This window comes from Euprymna scolopes, chromosome 7, assembly GCF_053919585.1.
Source record: "Euprymna scolopes isolate OS-2025 chromosome 7, ASM5391958v1, whole genome shotgun sequence".
Lineage (NCBI taxonomy): Eukaryota > Metazoa > Mollusca > Cephalopoda > Sepiida > Sepiolidae > Euprymna > Euprymna scolopes.
In genome coordinates this window covers 60,465,739-60,484,582 of record NC_136488.1, presented here as the reverse complement: position 1 = coordinate 60,484,582, position 18,844 = coordinate 60,465,739, and the positions used below count along the sequence as shown (strand labels likewise).

The following is an 18,844-nucleotide window of genomic DNA, read 5'->3' as shown; positions in this document are numbered from 1 at the left end:
TTATAGGTGTTTCCGGTGGTCTTTTGCGCATGTGTGGATTTCCTTTGAAAGGGGAAGTGATGTTGTCCTTGTGTGCGTACGTGTGCGCGTGTGTGAGTATACACGTGAATGTGAGTGTATGTACGCAAACGTGAATATGTACATGTGTGGATGTGGGCACGTATGTTTGTGTGCGCGTATGTATATGACAAGTAATATAGCATGAAATGTGAATGCATGTTTTTGTGTGAGACTAGAAAAGGCTCACGCATTGCGGACCAGGATATAAATATCCTAACTCGCTACAAAAGAAAATAATGAAACGAATGGAATGAAGGAAACAAAAACTCAATTGCTGGATAAAATAAACATGTCGTTTATTTTCTGGCGAAAATAAAGGGTTTAGGTGAAACACGTGTTCATTCAGGCGTTGACAACTACATGCGTAGAAAAAAAAAGAATGAAGTTGAGGATAAGAAATGGCAGTCCCGCATGTAGAAAGGGAAAGAGAAAGGGAGTGTTGGCCTCAGCAAAAACGTGCGTTCATGATAGCAGTCGTCCACATGAAAAAATCTTCAGGCAAAGAGCTGTGGACGCCGTACTTGCCTGGTTGATGAACCCAGGCAAAAAGGGAAGAAAGAGGAAGTTGAATGGTGTTGTTGACTTTTATATCGGGGTGAGTGTTCTGACTGCGCATGTCTAGAATTACTTTCAGGGGAAGTGACGTTTCCCATGTGTGCGTACATGTGTGTACGTTAGCATGTGTGTGTATGCACATGAATGTGAGTGTATATACGTGAACGTGAATATATGTACGTGTTTGTGCATATGTGCATGCATACATGTGTGCGTGTGTATGAGGATGTGTATATGCATGCGTGTGTGTGCGTATATGCGTGCGTACATGTAGGTGTGTATATGTGAGGAAAAACATGTTCGAACAAAGTAAACCTCAGGGAGAAGCCATTAAATTAAAACCTGTTTATGCAGGGTCCACGTCCCCGTGAAGTGCCCCAAAAAAAAAAACTGTAGATGACATCGACTTGACTGCCGCCACACCAACTAGTTGTGAAGGATCAGGGAGGATGGAAAGTCCGAGGTGGGAGAGTACTAACCAGACCTCCACTGGAAGTGTGCTGTTAAAATCTGGTACCTTGGGAAGGCATTTTCTCACCCAAACCCCAGGAAAAACCAATGGCCGATGCCAACGAGAAATCAATGGCAAATGGCTGTTGCGATAACATGCAATCATCTTCACGAGTGGTCAAGAGGTGGATGGAGAACATTGGAAATCTGGAGAGACTTCTTGTCACAGTCTCCAGCGAATACTACAGGTTACTGCCAGTGAGCGATCACTGATGATGGCCTGTGAGACAACTCCCAGTGAGTGAAATAATAATAATAATGTCCCTTCCAAATTCACCACCACCCGTAGATGTTTACTATATTTTCTTAATTTTTAACCAATGTTCATATTATAGTATGATTGCGTTTTAGTAGTTATGTGAACTTCATTTTCGTATTCATTTCTGCACTGATATGAAAATAAAGACTATAGTGGAGTATAGGATTCCTAACTATGTAACTGATGAAAATACGCAACACATTTTGATGAAAAACATGGGGGAAAAAATGGACATAGAAGAACAGAAAACCAAAACTTTAAATGTAATTTCTGTATTAAAAGTAATAGTTATTTTAATATTTCAACATGTGGGAAAAATTCAACTCCCCAATACGGACTACTCTGGATAGAAACAAAAATAAAAATTGTCTCAATCATGAAGGATTTCTCCTACACCGGGCAGAAAAGATGAATTGTAGCATCAGAACAGATACTACAACACTGTGATCTGGTCCCGAAGGCCAAAAACTTGTTTGTTTTATGTCCGTCATCTCATGTCGGGTGTTTTTTCATACGGGAATATACTCTTAATGTCACCGAAATCAATTCCTATAAAGATAAATCTATTTAATAAATATCTAAGAAAAGTTTTTAAAGCAATAACTTCAATAATTTTCATGTTTTTTTGTTTTTTCACTATTATATTTTATATTTAGATAAATTTGATGATGTTTATATACTTATTAGTGTATATATATTTATACATATAAATATGCCGACACCGGTGCGCCCATTTTGTCATCAAAACCGCGTGTTCGTTTTTTTTGGTTTTCTATTATTATTATTTCAATTCTACTAAAATCTATAATGCCTTTGCTGGAATATGAAAATCAAATATTTTTGGATTGTTTCCACGAAGATGGACTTCTTATTATGTCTGAGTAAGATGAATGATAATTCGGTACTTATGCAAAAGACGACCGTGTTATTTTTTAGATGGGGTTTTCAAGTTTGTGTCTTTTGTTTATTAAGTTAAGTGAAAGTACAGAATAGTTAACAATGCCTCCAACCTCGCCATATTAAGGATAAGTTTCTAAATAATAGCGTTATTATTTCAGCACTGTCCGTGTTATGCATAAGTACCAATAATTCTTTATTCAATAGAATTCGCCAATGTTTTACTTTGTTTTGTTTCACACAGATTTCACATACCCCCCCCCTAAAAAAACAGTAGCTGACAATTGTGTTCAGTTTCTGTACGAGTTCAATATCTATGTATATTTTATTTATTTATTTTTTTTAACTAGTATGCATGTTCAATGATACAATAGTGGCGCACCGGCACCGCCGCGCCGCGCGGCTAAAAATGTTTTTTTGTTGTTTTATTTTTTGTTTGAGAGCAGAAATAAAATCATTACTTAGAAGAAATGAAGGTTCAATTTTAGTTTAGGGAACGTTGAAATATCTCGCATTTCGCTTCTTATTCGTTGTAATGTAGAATAAAATGCATTCCTCCCCATGTTAAGAACGGCTTTCGAGGTTTGGGGGGTGTTTATTCTGAAAGCCGTTCTTAATATGGAGAGTATGCATTCTTAATCTTGTTACAGCAAGTCGATAGGTTGGGTGCTGAAAGTAAACATGAGCAAAAAAACAAAGAAAAATCAAATTGCAAACAAGGGAGGACAAACAAAAGAAACGGGTTTGTATTACTGTACACATAGATTTGAAAAAGTTGTCACAAAATAAATATATAGCAAATGAAAACTGGATAATTTTTTTGTGTTTTTATTTAATGTAAAATGTTTATTCAGCTCGAAAAGCATCCAGTGTTTACCGATGTATTGGAAAATTCAAAATGGCGCCGAACTCTCTGCTGAACACGGTAAGTTTGGAAAATGAGTTAAAAATAAGACTATACCACATACTGTTAAAAACCCACCGAATATATGTCAGCCTATGTCACGGTAACATATATTGAGCTAGTTTCTAGCAGTATTTGTATATTTTTTATTTTTAACTCATTTTCCCAAACTTACCGTGTTCAGCAGAGAGTTCGGCGCCATTTTGAATTTTCCAACACAACGGTAAACACTGTATGTTTGTCGAGCTGAATAAACATGTTACATTAAATAAAAACACTACAAAATTATCAAGTTGAGTAGAAAAGTGACTATTCTTGCCGTTGATAACATTTATTTGTTATATATTTTCTTTTTTGACAACGTTTTCGAATCTATGTGTACAGTAAAACAAACCCAAAGAAACGTATTTATTCCACCATAAATACACAAGAAAAATGTTGAGGAACTGGAGAAAGTCGATTGACAATTCTGGAAGCAGGAAGGTTGAAGAACTGGGTGCTAGTGCACTTACTGATCCGTGCTATTTTTTAAATCGTATTTCCAAGTTTAATTAAAGTTTTATGATATTTTTTTTTCAATTGTAAGGTTAAAATATAGAATAGGTACAAAACACCCTCCCTTCCCCATGTTAAGAATGGCTTTTTTTAAATAATAACGTTATTATTTCAGCATGGATCAATAAGTGCACTAGTACCAAGAACTGGAAATATTTTGTTAATCTTGGGCAGTAGCAGAGACTGGATAGATAGGAAGCTGGCTTACTGGAAAGTCTGGAGATGTGAAAACTGGATCCTAGACAGCATGAAGTGATGTAACATGGAGATTGATGTGTATGTCCCTGAGGTATGATGAGATGCCTCAGGTAGTTTTGGTCCGTGTGGACGTGGTCAAGGGCTGGATCAACAGAAACAAAAGTTGCGGGAAAGGCTGGATCCTTGAGCCGGACATAAGCAGTCACTGCAACAGGGAGCTGGTGGGTATTGGCAGGAACTGTTGGAAAGGCTGATGCAGAAAACAGATGGAGCCTCTGAAGTAGGTGTTGCTGGAATGAGTTGCTCGGGTATGAAGCACTGGAGTCATACCTGCTGGAGCAGCAAGAGTGAGTTGAAGCCACAGAACTGAAAACTGCAGAAGTGAGCTGGAACTGGAAGCTTGAGGAGTGAATTGGAGGTTTAGAAGCTGGAACTGCAGGAGTCTTAGCAAGAACTGAAGAGGAGAGTTGGAATCAAGTGGATGAAGCAGACAGCAAGATATGAAAGATTGAATAGCATAGTTTGCGAGCTACCCTGATAAGGGCAATTGGATTGGCTGCTGCTGGTATCTTCTCCTCCCAGGGCTCGACAACTGCCTGTGGAGTCAGGGTGGGGATCTCCTGACTCGCCTCCTCACCCCACGAACTGACTAGTTTTTTCTGTTCGGATTTCACTTTACTCATTAAGATAAAAGGTTACTTCAGCCGATGTGCCTAGGTAACAATTAATTACCTATAATGAATTAATGACCATATTTATTGCAATCAAAGTATCTGAGAGAGATGATGGTCAGTTGTATATGTGTAAATCTTGGTCAATCATTAAGGTTGGTTTAAGTCTAGTATGGGGAAAAAAGGACATGGAATTTTAAAGTGTGTGGTCAATTTGAGACAAATGTAAAATTTTCATTTTTTTTTTCGTGTGAATAATTTTTCATCGTGTTTCTTTTAGCTGTTAGGGGCATTCTTAGCACCTGTGCTTCTGCAAATCATTCAAATCACTATCATCATCAAGATCATTATTATCCAAATCATCATCATCATCATCATCATTAGATATTTAAAGTGTTGTGAGTGTCCTGAACTTATGAATAGCAACACCGCGCAACATCTCATGCCTGCTCTCTATACTGTCTGATCCATAGTCATGTTGCCAGTAATCAGGCCCATTTGTATACATTCAAGCCAGGTTTTTCTTTGGTTTTCCATGCATTCTTGTGCCTACAGTATCCATGCATGTTAACCACAACTATTATTATTATTATTATTATAACAACAACAACAACAATAATAAAAAAAAGGTACTTCAGAGCAAATGTGGACCCTGCGTAAACAGGTTTTAATTTGATAGTTGTTCCCTAAAATGCACATATGCAAAAGGTTTTCATTGGTTTATTTAATCACAAAAACTTTTTTGAAGGTACTATTTGAGGCAAAATACAGTATCCATGCATGTTAAGGAGATGATATTGAACCACCTGAGACACCAAGCACGTAAGGCATCAAAAATCCCAAATCATACCAATACCAATTTATTTATGAAAGATAATTGATAGGATTTTTTCCACTAGTCTGGTGCCTTCCATACATCTGATCATAACACAATCATTATACTGAAGCCGTTGCAAATCAGAAGCACTCGAGGGCCCATGTTTCATTCTCATGCAAGATGATGGAGTAAATACGGCCTGAAAAAACCTTGCCTCGAGTTCCATGAGATATGTGCCTAGATTGGCAGCAGCTTTGTGAACTTTCTCCAAATAACACAATAGCAAGCATTATTGAATGTATATATAATTTTCTAGTTTGCATTTTTCGAATGCTTGATAAAATCATATATGCACCTGACAATTCTTTTGTCATTATTCTGAAAATTAACACAGAGGCAAATTTATCAACATAGAAGTTTAATGTACAATTCAACTTTTGCCCATCGACAAAGAGAGACACGTTTAGCTATAGGGGTTGGTTTGTATGTGTGGCGACGATGGCTGACAAATGTTAATCATGTTGAAAGATTGTCAGTCTGGTCTCTTCTCTCTCTCTTTCTTTCTTTGCTTATATTAACTCTTATATAGACATCAGCCCTCATTCCTGAAATGTAAATATTAACATATTTCATTGTTCCTCTTTATTTTGCGTTGAGTAATTCATAGCATTCCGACCTGGAATGTAAACATTTCTTTGTTTTTGGTGATAATTACAATTCTGGTCATTTTTATGGGACACAAGAGTGTAGATCAAAAGTTTATCTGGAATATGTGTGGATATGCACATCTCCACTTTTATCAGCGTCGCCCCAGTTCCATAACAGCAGTAATAACATGTTTCCACCAACCAGCATTTATCATATCACCCAAGTAGCAGAGGGTAGTTTCAACAGCAAGTGCCACTATTTGACCATCATTTGGGTGGGAAACACCCAGACATCTGTGACAAACTTAATCAGGTCAACTACTATTAAAAAAAAAAAAATCAAACTGGTTTTAATTTTGTTTATTATTTTTATATAACAAATTAAAATTCATAATGATGATATATATATGTATCCATTGCTAAAGAAATTGTCATATTACTATATTTTCTATTAAATTTAATATATAAGTAAATGATTATGGAATACATTTATAAAAGTTAATGAAATAACCCGAAAATATTTTGTTAAAAAAAAATTAAATAAATTAAATAAAAGAAATATCTGGTTATTGGTAAAATATAATGACATCATATTTGGCCGTCATAACCAAGTGTAATTATTCAGCATAATCTGGTTCTTTTTTGTCATGAAATAAAATTTTAATTTATTTTTTTGACATATATAAATTTGAACATTTATTCCAAATATTTGCACATAGCTGCCATTTTTTTTTATTTTAATAATTTATTCTTAATTGTTTTAATCTTTCCATTTATTTCTCTTGTAAATTTGTTAAGTTTTGTTTCTTTGTTTCTTTTTAATCATTTTGCTTATGTGTGAAAAAGAATATTTGTTTTTTTTTTATCATTTCAAAATCAATAAAAATAATTTTGTTGTAAATTAAACAAAACATGGCATATTTAATAATCAGCTTGAAAAAAAAAAATGATTTTTACTTTGGGTGCAAAAAGTGATTTCGAGCAATGTCCACACATAAGTGAGAGCAGAATCACATGATCATTATTTTTATTTTTTTTTTTTTTAAACCAAAATAAGACATGTTGCCACTTGGATATAAAGGGCTACAGTCGAAGAACTGGGGAACAGGAAGGGAATTCCAAAGTTTAACAGTTTAAGGGAAGAAACTACTAAAGTAGATTTTCTGGCACCTAGGGATATCAACAATGGAGAGGTGAGATTTTGCTTCTTGTCAGGTTAGTAAGGAGTATGTATGTCTATTGTGGGTAGTGAGGTTTGTACAATAAATATTTTCTATTTTTAGATATTTTTAGGCATGGCTTGTGTTTTCATGCACACCACTGGTCAATTGATGTGCATAGGATTTTGGTAAATGTCAATCCACTAAATGTCATTCTAAATTTTGTATCTATAAATATTTATAGTAGCTATCCCAAACCAATTTTTTTTTTTTTATTGTATCTAAAAGATTTTAATGTTAATACAAAGATATTTGAAAAACATGAAAAATAATACCAGATTTTTTTTTTTATTGTATCTAAAAGATTTTAATGTTAATACAAAGATATTTGAAAAACATGAAAAATAATACCAGATTTTTTTTTTTTTGTAGCTTAATTAGTTACCAAATTATTGTGGCATGATAAGTTCCCTTTTGTGAGAGCTGGAGTTCTCCATATTTGGAGTGATGGCTTGTGCCTGATTTTTATGGTCCATGTGAAGAAAAATTATAACTAAATTATAACTATTCAAAATTATAACTAAATTATAACTATTCAAATTTTGTTGGAAATTAGAAAATTTGCTGTCTTGTTCTATTGGTCCAGAAGTCAATTTTCACAGTGAATGACTAAAAATGTGGACTTGTTTACAAATTTATCATGTCATCTTGTGTTGAATAAAAATTAGTCATAATTGAAGTAATAATTATTAGATCAAGCCAGCTTAAACATTGCACAAAATCTTATGTCATCTAAAAAGAAAAAAATGCGCAAAATTGACATGGCAACATAGTTTTGTTTATATGATTCATTTCAACAGCTAACACATTGAATCTTCATAATATGATTCATAGCACATTAGAAAGCAATGTAGATTTTTTTCGATAGTAAATCAATAAAATAAAACAATTCATTTAGGCCATTTAAAAAAAAGCTGGAAATAATTTGATAGGCAAAAATTTTATCAAAGTAGCCTAAAAACTAAACGGATATCATAAATTGAAATTGAATTTCACTATACAGGGTGTCCCAATATAATGTATGCACTCTTTAAATGACCATAAAACCAACATTTATCATAAAGAAAAGTTTCATATATCAAAATACTGTGAACAAATATAGAAGCCAGCTAATTATTGAAAGTGTTCAAATTGTTGGCCATTGTGGTCCATGAACAGCTAACAATACTCACTAATTGAATTGAAAAACGTTCCTAATCAGTCCAATTGGTATGTTGACACATCTTTCAATGGTTGTTTTCAGCTCATTCATTGTAGTTCGATTTGTGGTGTAAACCCTGTGTTTAACATCCCCCCCCCCCGAAAAATCCATGGGGATGGGGTCAAATCTTATAAGCGTGGACAGTACTTGATACTTTACCTATCTGTTTCGCAGGTGACTATCAAGATCTGCTCTTACGTCATGATGACAGTGGGGAAGTGCTCCATCCTGCTGGAAGTGCCATTCTGTATTCCTAAACATCTCTTGGGAACATGGCATAGCATATTCATGTAGCAAGTTGAGATAATTTAAAAAGTGTATACATTTTATTGGGACACCCTCTCCCTCTCTCTCCCTCTCTCTCTCTCTCTCTCTATATATATATATATATATATATATATAAAAAAAATCCGATCCCGCATTTTGCTAATTCCTCTCCTCTGATGAGAAGGAGAGTATTTCTTCGAAACTCTGCGGATTAAGGACTATCCACTTATCTTGTGCTTCCTTTTTTAAAATTAAATATGTTTTTAACTCTTTTTCAAGATGTCTTTTAACGTTTTATTAATCATTTGTTCATATATATATATGTATATATATATATGTATATATATATATATATATATATAGGGTGCATTACCCTATATTTACTCACTTTTGCATAAGCTGGTAAGCATTTATTATTCGAAAAATAAAATATCTTAATTCCTTCAGTAAAAAAATTCTACCTTATTTTCTTTTCCACAGAGGACTTGGCATTCAAAGGATTCTACTTAATTTATTGAAAGTATATTGTGATGAAAGCAGCCTTGTTCTCGTCTTGAATACAACACACTTGGAAGAGGTAAGAACATTTAAGAATACCTTTCTTTGTCTTTAGGCCGGGATGAGTGTAGTATCAATTCTGTCCTTGATTTGTGAAGGAAGGGTCTTTTTAGACTGAGGCAATTTTTATTTTTGTCTTATCAAGAGAACCCCTTTTCAGGGAGCTAGATTTTATCCCCATCTAAAAACTCAACCTTGTCGTTTCTCATGGGGAGACAAATAAATAGGTTATCTATATATATAAAAGCGAAAATGTATGTATGTATGTTTGTGTGTCTGCTAAAAACTTTCGACAGATGCAACAAAAATTCACAAACTCGGTATCATATCGAAGTCCCATCCTTCGCTTGAAAAATACCGAAAAATTGGCCAAAAACGTTAACTTTTTCACCCCGAAATCAACAATTTTCGACTGGGAGGGGGTCAACAAAAACGGGTTTCTCATAACGATGACCGATTCTACGCATGCGTCAGATGACATCATGACCTGATTTACTTTAAATAGTTGAAAAACCAAACACAGTTCGTCTACGTCGCTTTAGCGCAGTTGATTAGCGTGTTTGTTCATTATCTAAACGTTTTGGGTTCGAATCGTGGTGTGAGATGGTTTTTTTTTTTTGATTTTTTAAATTTAAATATTGAATCCTGTGTTATTTAAGCCATTTTTCACATAACGTTCGTTTTCCTGTTATTTTTTTTTTTTTTTTTACTTCGCTTATTCTTAGCGACACCCCAAAACACCCGGGTATCCACCGATTTTTTAAATTTTAATATCAAAACAGGCTTATTTAAGCCATTTTTCATGTGTTCGTTTTTCTGTTTTCATCGTTCGTTTGCCTTACGTTAGATTTTTTTGTGTGTTTTTTTGATGTTTTGATTACCCCCCCCCCTCCGCTTAATTAAAACGTTTTCTTTTCTTACTTCGCTTATAACAATGCTTACATCGTCATCGTGGTCGTCGTAACGCTCGACGACTTTCAAACATCTTTCACTAACTCATTCTGGCTAGCCAATTTTATTTTCAAACTTCGCTTCAGGGCTTCGGGTTCGGTCCTACCCCCCCCCCCGGTTTCTTTTTTATTTAACACCACACACACCTACAAACACCCGGGCAACGCTGGGTTCCCCTGCTAGTTAGATTGAAAAGCAGAATTTAGACAAACTCCTCCATCTGAAATGGATTCAGAAAGAACTACTTCATCATTTAAAAATGGTCATCCGTAAATTTTTTTAGCTTATCAGATATGATATGTCCTGTGAAAGGGATGTATTCGTTTGAAATAGTTGAATGGGTTTTGCTACAGTTTTGAGTCATAATTTTGTGTCACCTTACTGAACCAATGTTCATGGTCGAAGCTGGTATTCCTTAGTGCGAGGCTTGTAGCATACCTTTCAATAGCTCTATCAGTCGGTATTTATGGCTTAACCAGACAATCATATTCTTTTCATGAGAAAGAACTCTGATGTACTCATATTTTTTTTTTTTTTACACAGATCACCACTTATCAAGGCCCGGAAGCCACTCAGGGATAAGGGTTATTGCAAGTACATTACGTTAGTGCGGAGATTTGATGAAGTGTTTACTTAAGGGGGCGGTTCATTAGGAATTTGTTAACGTTGGACTTGAAGACATCCAAGTTGTAGTCCGGTGGGAAGCAGGCAGAGGGAACAGAGTTCCACAGGCGTGCAGTTCTAAGAAAGAAGCTTTGTTCATGGAATCCACATTTTGATTTAGGCACAGATATAGAGTGGGGAAAATTTTTCACAGTGGATTCAGCTAGACGGGTGTTTTTCGTGAAAGATTGGCGAGGGGGACCAGAGATTGGAGTTCAGACGAGCACCTGCCATGGAAATAACGATAAAACAAGGATAAACTCACAACGTCTCTTCTGAGAGGTTGCAGGGTAGAGAAAAGTGCATCCCCCACTAAGCCACAAAGTCTATTTTGTACTCTGTCAAGGCAGGATAGGCTGTTTTTAGCAGCTCCTGCCCAGATATGGCAACAGTATTCCATCCTTGGACGTACTTGGCTTTTATATAGATAGAGAATTGCATCAGTAATGAGATATCTTCTGGAGCGGTAGAAGGATCCCACCATCTTTCCAGCAACCTTGGCAACAGACTTGATGTACGTGTTCCATTTCAGATCAGGAGTAAAGGTCAAACCCAGAAGCTTGTCAAAACATGGGGCCTCACCCAGACGATAGCCATCCATCACAATTGATGCCAGATGGGGATTAGAGTGTTGATGATGTAAGGATAGGAGTTTGGTTTTGGATGCATTAAAGGTAACCAGCCACATCTTCCCCCACTGAACCACGCGCTTGAGATCAGAGGAGAGAGAATCAGAGAGAACTTTGTCATTTACAGCCTTTGATGTGTTGCCGTAGATGGTCGTGTCATCAGCATAGATGTCAACGAATGATTTAAGTATGTGTTTAGGGAGGTCATTGATGTAGATCAGGAAGAGAGTTGGGCCCAGGATTGACCCCTGAGGGACTCCAGCATTTATATTGCAGGCCTCCGATTTTTGTCCATCTACCACTACTCTTATGAGCCTATCGGAGAGAAATGATTTTATGATTGAGAAAACATTTCCAGTTATACCGTAGCTGGAAATCTTGTGAAGTAGACCCTTATGCCATACCTTGTCAAAGGCCTTTGATATGTCAAGAGCAATTGCCCTAGAAAGGAAGCCTTTGTCAAGAGATTCACTAATCCTGTGGGATATAACCGTCAGCACATCTGCGGTAGATCTTGCAGAACGGAAACCATATTGTGTGTCACTAAGAAGGTTATTCCTGCTGAGGTGGTTGACTATTTCTCTATTTAATATGGATTCCAGCAACTTACTCATAACACACAGGAGACTTATTGGTCTGTACTGAGAGGGAGATGACTTATCACCTGAATTCTTAAATACAGGGCAAACTGATGAGGTCTTCCAGGGAGTCGGAAAGCACTTCTTCTTAAGGCAGCGCTTAAATAGTTTCGTAAGTATGGGAGCAAGTTCTGGTTGAAGCTTTTCTAACACTATAATTGGGACGCCATCAGGCCCAATTGCTTTACTCATATTCTTTACACAAGACACTAATAATTTATATCATTATTAGGGCTATGACAACAGCATATTCTTATCATTGTTTTGACTCTCGAGTATATATCCGACACAGTCAGGCACAGTTAATCAACCGAGAACCACATCACTCTATATAAAAGCATATAAGATATCAACAGATACACACTTGAGAGTGAAAATAAAAATAGCAATACAGATAAAACGATTTGGATAATTATGGATTTCAATGGGAGGGGGGGGTCTGCTAAAATTGTCATATTTTAAAAACCAAAGCACCTTAAGTCCTCAAAATACCACCGTTTTGTTCGAAAATGAATACACTTTCAAATGAATTAATAAATAATAATGTACATTATATATTTTAAGAGTTTTAAGCAAATAAAGTGATAAAAATGTTAACATCATAAAACAGTTTTCGGTAAGATTTTGTAATGTAAATGTAAAAGCCTTCTCCTCCTAAAATCTTGTTTAGCCCTAACAATAACACTAAGTCCAAGTGGCAAGCTCCTCAACAAATAAAGTTCCTTGGTAAGCTACATATAAGTGTCTAAAAAAAAATTCTTCCTTAAAGAAAAGTGCACTATTTATCACCCATAAAAAAATAAAAATTGATCAACTGTCCTAAAACACTAGAATGGTCTCGAAATGGTGAATTATTTTACATTAAATTTATGTGAAACTAATCCCCACCCTAAATTTTGAATTGTTTTTGTTTTGTTACTATCAAGTCTTCAGGGTGTTCACGCATAATTTGCGTTAGCTCTATCATTAACCCAAAGTTAGAGTGGCAACCTCCCCACCCTTTTATAATTGCACAAAGACCCTCTTAAAACCACACAGAAGAAAAAAAAAAAAAGGCGCACAGGATTTTTCTCCGATAGAAAAAAGAAAATGGTTAACTGCCCTAAAACGCTAGAATGGCTTAAAATGAAGAATCATTTTACATTAAATTCTAAATTTATCTTTCATTAAAGTTTTTCATGTAATTGCCTACAAAGGTAAAATCACATATCTTGGAGAGGTGGTCAGATGGAGTGGGGGTGGGGGGTTAACGGGGGAATGGTTATAATAATATCAATACAATATATTCATTTTTAAACAGTCCTAGATTTCGATTTCAGTTATTTGTACATATAATGCATTACAATCCGGTTTTGAGTTCTCTAACTTCTTTTCTTTTAATGAATACATGGTATTTTTAAGGAATTGCAGCATATTTATGTGCATTTACTGCAGATTATTTGGAAACCATTAATTTCTGGAGATTTTCAGTAGCATATTCTAATTTCTAGCACAAAAATACACTTATATGGTAAACTTCATTGCTTAATCTTCTGTTTTAACAAAAATATAGCATTTTTACTGAAAAAGCTGTGTAAAAAATGTGACAAAATGCATATGGTTTTAAAGAGGGAAAAATATCCAAACATGTGAGGCACAAAAATAGTCATAAATTCCTTAATTTTAATCGGATTTTTAAAATTTAAAAAGATCCTTTCTTAGCTCATCAAGCTCTTTCTATATATACACCAATATTGAAATATTTTAAGCCATTTCAATTTTTTCATGTGTATTGATAATAAAAAGAATATGCTGTTGTCATAGAATCATTATATTGGAATTACTGGTATTTTGCGAGAGGATAACCAGACAATGATAATAAGACAATAGAGGTGGATATGAACTTGAATATGTCAAAATTTTGTTATTTTGTTTGGAGCACCGTGTAGATCAGATACTAGTGTGATTGCAAGAGTTAGAAGTAAATAGAATAAGTTTAGGAGACTTCTGCTTGTACTAACCAGAAGAGTTTTCCTACTGCCAACCAAGAGAAAAGTCTATCAGGCATGTGTACGTAGTGTAATGATTAGAGCTAGGACAACAGAATATTCTTTTTATTGTTTTAACTCTCGAGTATATATCCAACGAAGACAGTTAATCAACCAAGAACCACACCACTCTATATACAAACATAAGATATCAATGGATATATACTCGAGAGTCAAAACAATGAAAAGAATATGCTGTTGTCCTAACCCACGTGATGATGTATGGAACTGAAACTTGACCAGTGAGGGTTAAGGACGTATGTTGCATGGAGAGAAATGATATGTTATGGTGGATGTGTAATGTAAACCGTAAAGACAAGCCTTATATGATCTAATCTCTTGAAAATTGCTGAAAAGTATGGCACTCATTTAAGCACTTCATGTATTTATATAACAAAGTAAAGAAATAAAATTGTATTAGGCTTCTTTTCATACAAATCGGAACCCATCAAACAGTAATTGTACATGCAACAAAGAAAATGAATTTCATTAAAATTAGAAGTTACCCAACGTGTGTAGCAGGAGGATCTTGGAAGAATTGAATAAAAGAGATGTTGGCTGCAGTGCATCGGATCAAGAAAATTGGCAGCTTTTCTCTACAGGCCTCCCTGAGAAAGTATATTTTAACTAAGTTTCAGCTAATACGGTCAGGTCACCTGCTGTCAGTCATCTGAAACACTCCAAAGTATGCTCCACATTGATGTCGATGGCCCAAAGTCAGATGGTATGCCAAGGGGATCAGTTGATGATGACTTAATCCTGTTGAGCAGCACCAGCAAAATGGTGACAGAAGTTTGAAGTCATTCAAGAAAGTTTAAACCTCAACACAGAACAAGAAGACGAAAAAAATGAAAACATTATTAAGGAAATTGCATGGGAATATTAACACAAAATATTCTCCGGCCATTTTTCTTCTCTGTGTTTTAATTTTTATTTCTCTTACTCTCATTCTCTTTTATTTTTATCTTGTTTTTATACATAGACAATTCCAATGTTTTTTTTTATTCTAATACAATTAACGATTCCAATTCTTTATAAATCTTAAAATATTTAACTATAAAATGGTTATTTTGTTCCAATCACCATAAAAACACATGTTAAAAGTGTATATATTTTCTTAAACATAAAAACGCAGTTGTGAGGGGAGGGGTGATCTATAGATTTTAGTTTTACTGGTATTTTGAATCAATAAATATTTATTTTTTTATTATCGCCAGCAGTGGAAGATTTTGGTTTAAACAAAATCAAATAAAAAAAGATAATTAAAGGAATCGTTTTTGTCATTGGAAAATTAGCACAATTTTTTTTATCCTGATTCTGATATCCCAAAAAAGTTGTGAAACAAACTTTGGAGTGTGATTTTGCCCAGTCCTGATTCTGATTAATTGTCGCAACACTAATAGATACGTTAAATATCCACACTTCAGGTCATTTGATAGAAATAGATGCACTTGGCATGGACATGCACCTGGCCAGCAGATAACAACAAAACATGATTGATTGTTAGAAATTAAAATAATTAGTGATTGAAATACAAACACCTGACTAGGATAAAAAAAAACAAAAATGGGGGATTGTCAAAAATAAAATAATTGTTGATTAGAACCAACTGCAAAAAGTTAACGTCAAAAGAAAAGAACTTGTAGCCAAATAAAACTCTCTAAGCTACATTAACATTGAAATCCTGCAGTGGGCATTTGCAGAGGGTCACAAATTATTATATCATAACAACCTGATATTGATATTGTCAGCTTATTTTGTGCATGAGAAGAACTACCTGGCAAATTCCTGTGTGTGTGTATCTTTTTCTCTTTCTAACTCACACTCCGCCACCGACAATAAAGATATATATCAGCGTGTTGTCATTCTTTTATCCACGGCAAAAATATTACACGCACATAGATTTATAAAATGTTGCTTTTTTATTGTTATTTCAATACAAATATTTGTTTTTTATTTAGATTATATTTCTGTTTTATTAATTTGACATTCTGTACATTTTAGGATCATTTAATTGAACGATTAGAAGCTGATGGTGTCAGACCCGCTCCAAAAATCATCACAAATGAATATCAAGCACCAGAAAGGTCAGTTTATCAGTTTAACATCTACGTAATAAAATGATTTCGCTTTTTATTGTTTGAATTCAGTTGTCATAGAACTATAAACACAAGTGCTATATAAAGTCATGTTTCCAGAAATTATCAGTCTGTTTAATTTTGGAATTTCCTACATTAATTCTAAGCTACTTACTCTCCCATCAAAGACAGGGAATTATCATTGATTGTACACACTTTTCACCTCAAACCATCAGTTTCTCATTTTCTTATTACATTATTCTATTACACGTTAGCATTCCAATATCCGCTTTTGTACATGAAATATTTTTATATTCCAAGTTAAGTGTAGAAAACTTGCAAACCATGACTACTCTATACTCTTTAACCCTTATCCTTGAGTGGCCTATCGGCCTTGATAAGTGGTGACGCCTATGTAACAAAAAAAAAAAAAACAGAGAAAGTTTCTTTTTTTTTTTTCATTTTTATATTTCATACCATATATTCTGATTAAGATGTGCAGGGTTAAATTTCATCAGATATTCTTGACATCTCACAAACTATTTAAAGCTAAATGATTATTTCTAGTGTTACGTGATGTGGATTTTTTTCAATAGCTAAAACATTGAATTTTCATAAAAGGATGCATAACACATTAGAGATTGAGCTAAATATTTCTTTTGATAGTAAAAGCAAAAAATCATTTTTGACCAAGCAAAAATAGACAGAAACAATTAATAAGTCAAATATTTCTTTAGTATTTTATTTTCTAAAATTTTCAATTTGGATTTTGTTTTTGTGTGCAAGAAAAATTTTTTTTCTATTAAGCTATTTATATATTATTTTATTTTCTATTATATTATTATTTTTTTCTATTTTATTATTTCTATTATCATCATACTAACAAGTGGCCATTTTTCTTTTAGGTGAGACCATCTTTCCAATTTAAAAGCACAAATATTTTTTTTCACAAAAAATAATTTGCTTCTCACTAAAAACAATTTGAAGCTTAGAAGGTCGTCACAATTTGATATAAGATTTTAGTCACCAAGTGAGTTAATACAATGTTAGATATAAAGAGAAAATATGTAAAACATTATATTTCTCATGTGATGTTCTTTCCGCAAACTCACTCCTGAATTATTTCTCCTTTTTTTTTTTTGTCTCTCTCATCATACAACTGTAAAAGTATGGTGTCTAGGCCTCTTCTGTTACATATCTAATATAGACAGAGTTCAAAATTTGGCTACTTGAACCGTGCAAGTGTATCAGATCTACTCTATAAAAGCCTACTCAAAAAAACTTAACCTTTTCTTCCTTGAGCCCTAGTAATTAAGTGGTGAACTCATTTCTCTTTATGAGCTATTACTCACTCATGAACCAGAAAGAGATCTATATGGATGCTACAAGAATCTATTTCACAGCTGTTTTGATTGAACTGAAGGAGGGACAATTGCTCGATCAGGATCCCTAGACCTTGGAATGGACTTCCAATATGTAATAAGTGCACCAATAATGCAACAATTCAAAATGAATTTTGTACAGATGCTTGGCTATTATATCTTCTTCTGTGTAAATTTCTGCCACCCTTTCCCTACATCGTAATTGAAACATGGTCGTTTCATTTTTTTCTTTTGCCAAATCAATTGAATTGAATAATTTTCTTTTCTTTATTAGTTTCTGTTTCATCTTTAATCAATAGTGTGTTATGTATCATGTCAAACTTTTTCTTATATTTCAAGGTTGACTTCCTTATTTTCAAAGTAAATACATATCAAATTCACGTGAGTGTTGTTTCCTGCCCAGGAGTAGGTTTTATGCGGCTGCATTGATGATTGCATAACCTTATAAAAGATATAAAATTTATAAGCTTAAATGTTGATCCTTATTTTTAGGCTTTATAATGTCATTCAAATGTTTTGTCAAATTTAATTTTGCTATAAATTTTTTGTTTTTTATCTTTAGAAACAAAGTTTACCTGGAAGGTGGCGTTTTGTTCATTACTTCTCGAATTCTGGTTGTGGACTTCCTCACTGATAATATTCCAGCACATCTCATTTCAGGCATTATTGTTTGCCGTGCTCACAAGTAAGTAAATCTACATATTATATACAGTAGAATCCCAGGATATGGTGGCCCTAGGATATGTTTTTTTTTTCTGGTTACTATGTAGAATACAATGTTTTTCCTGCCCCTGATCACAGTATTTGCCCTGCCTTACGATGTTATTTATAATGTTATTTGATCATATACATGTGTGTATTATATACTGTACTGTATTTTGTTACTAATTTTTAATGCTGTATCCTGTATTTCATTTTTTGCTTTTATTTCTATTTGTCTTCATATATATATATATATATATATATATATATATATGGCATAACAACGTTGATATCCTGGTTCTCGTCAGATCACAGAAGTTAAGCAATATATATATATATATAAGAAGAGAAGGAGGAGTTATTGATAATATATATATATATATATATATATATATATATATATATATATATACATATATAATCAATAACTCCTCCTTCTCTACTTTTTCCTCTCT

The 18,844-nt window shown here is 34.0% G+C and overlaps 1 protein-coding gene across 3 annotated transcripts in view; it reads left to right on the top strand.

Moving 5' to 3' along the window:
* The first annotated feature begins 2,102 nt into the window (after positions 1–2,102).
* Positions 2,103–18,844, top strand: part of LOC145279757 (DNA repair endonuclease XPF-like) — a 73,357-nt gene continuing 56,615 nt past the window's right edge. The window contains exons 1-4 of one of the 3 annotated variants that reach the window (XM_080131062.1): positions 2,103–2,265; positions 9,242–9,338; positions 16,232–16,314; positions 18,250–18,372. In XM_080131062.1, coding sequence (XP_079987188.1) covers positions 2,192–2,265; positions 9,242–9,338; positions 16,232–16,314; positions 18,250–18,372 — 377 coding nt within the window. In that variant the 5' untranslated portion in view covers positions 2,103–2,191. Of the gene's footprint in view, positions 2,286–2,440; positions 2,464–9,241; positions 9,339–16,231; positions 16,315–18,249; positions 18,373–18,844 lie in introns of those variants that run through there. The other 2 variants (XM_080131063.1, XM_080131064.1) reach the window with 2 other exon arrangements.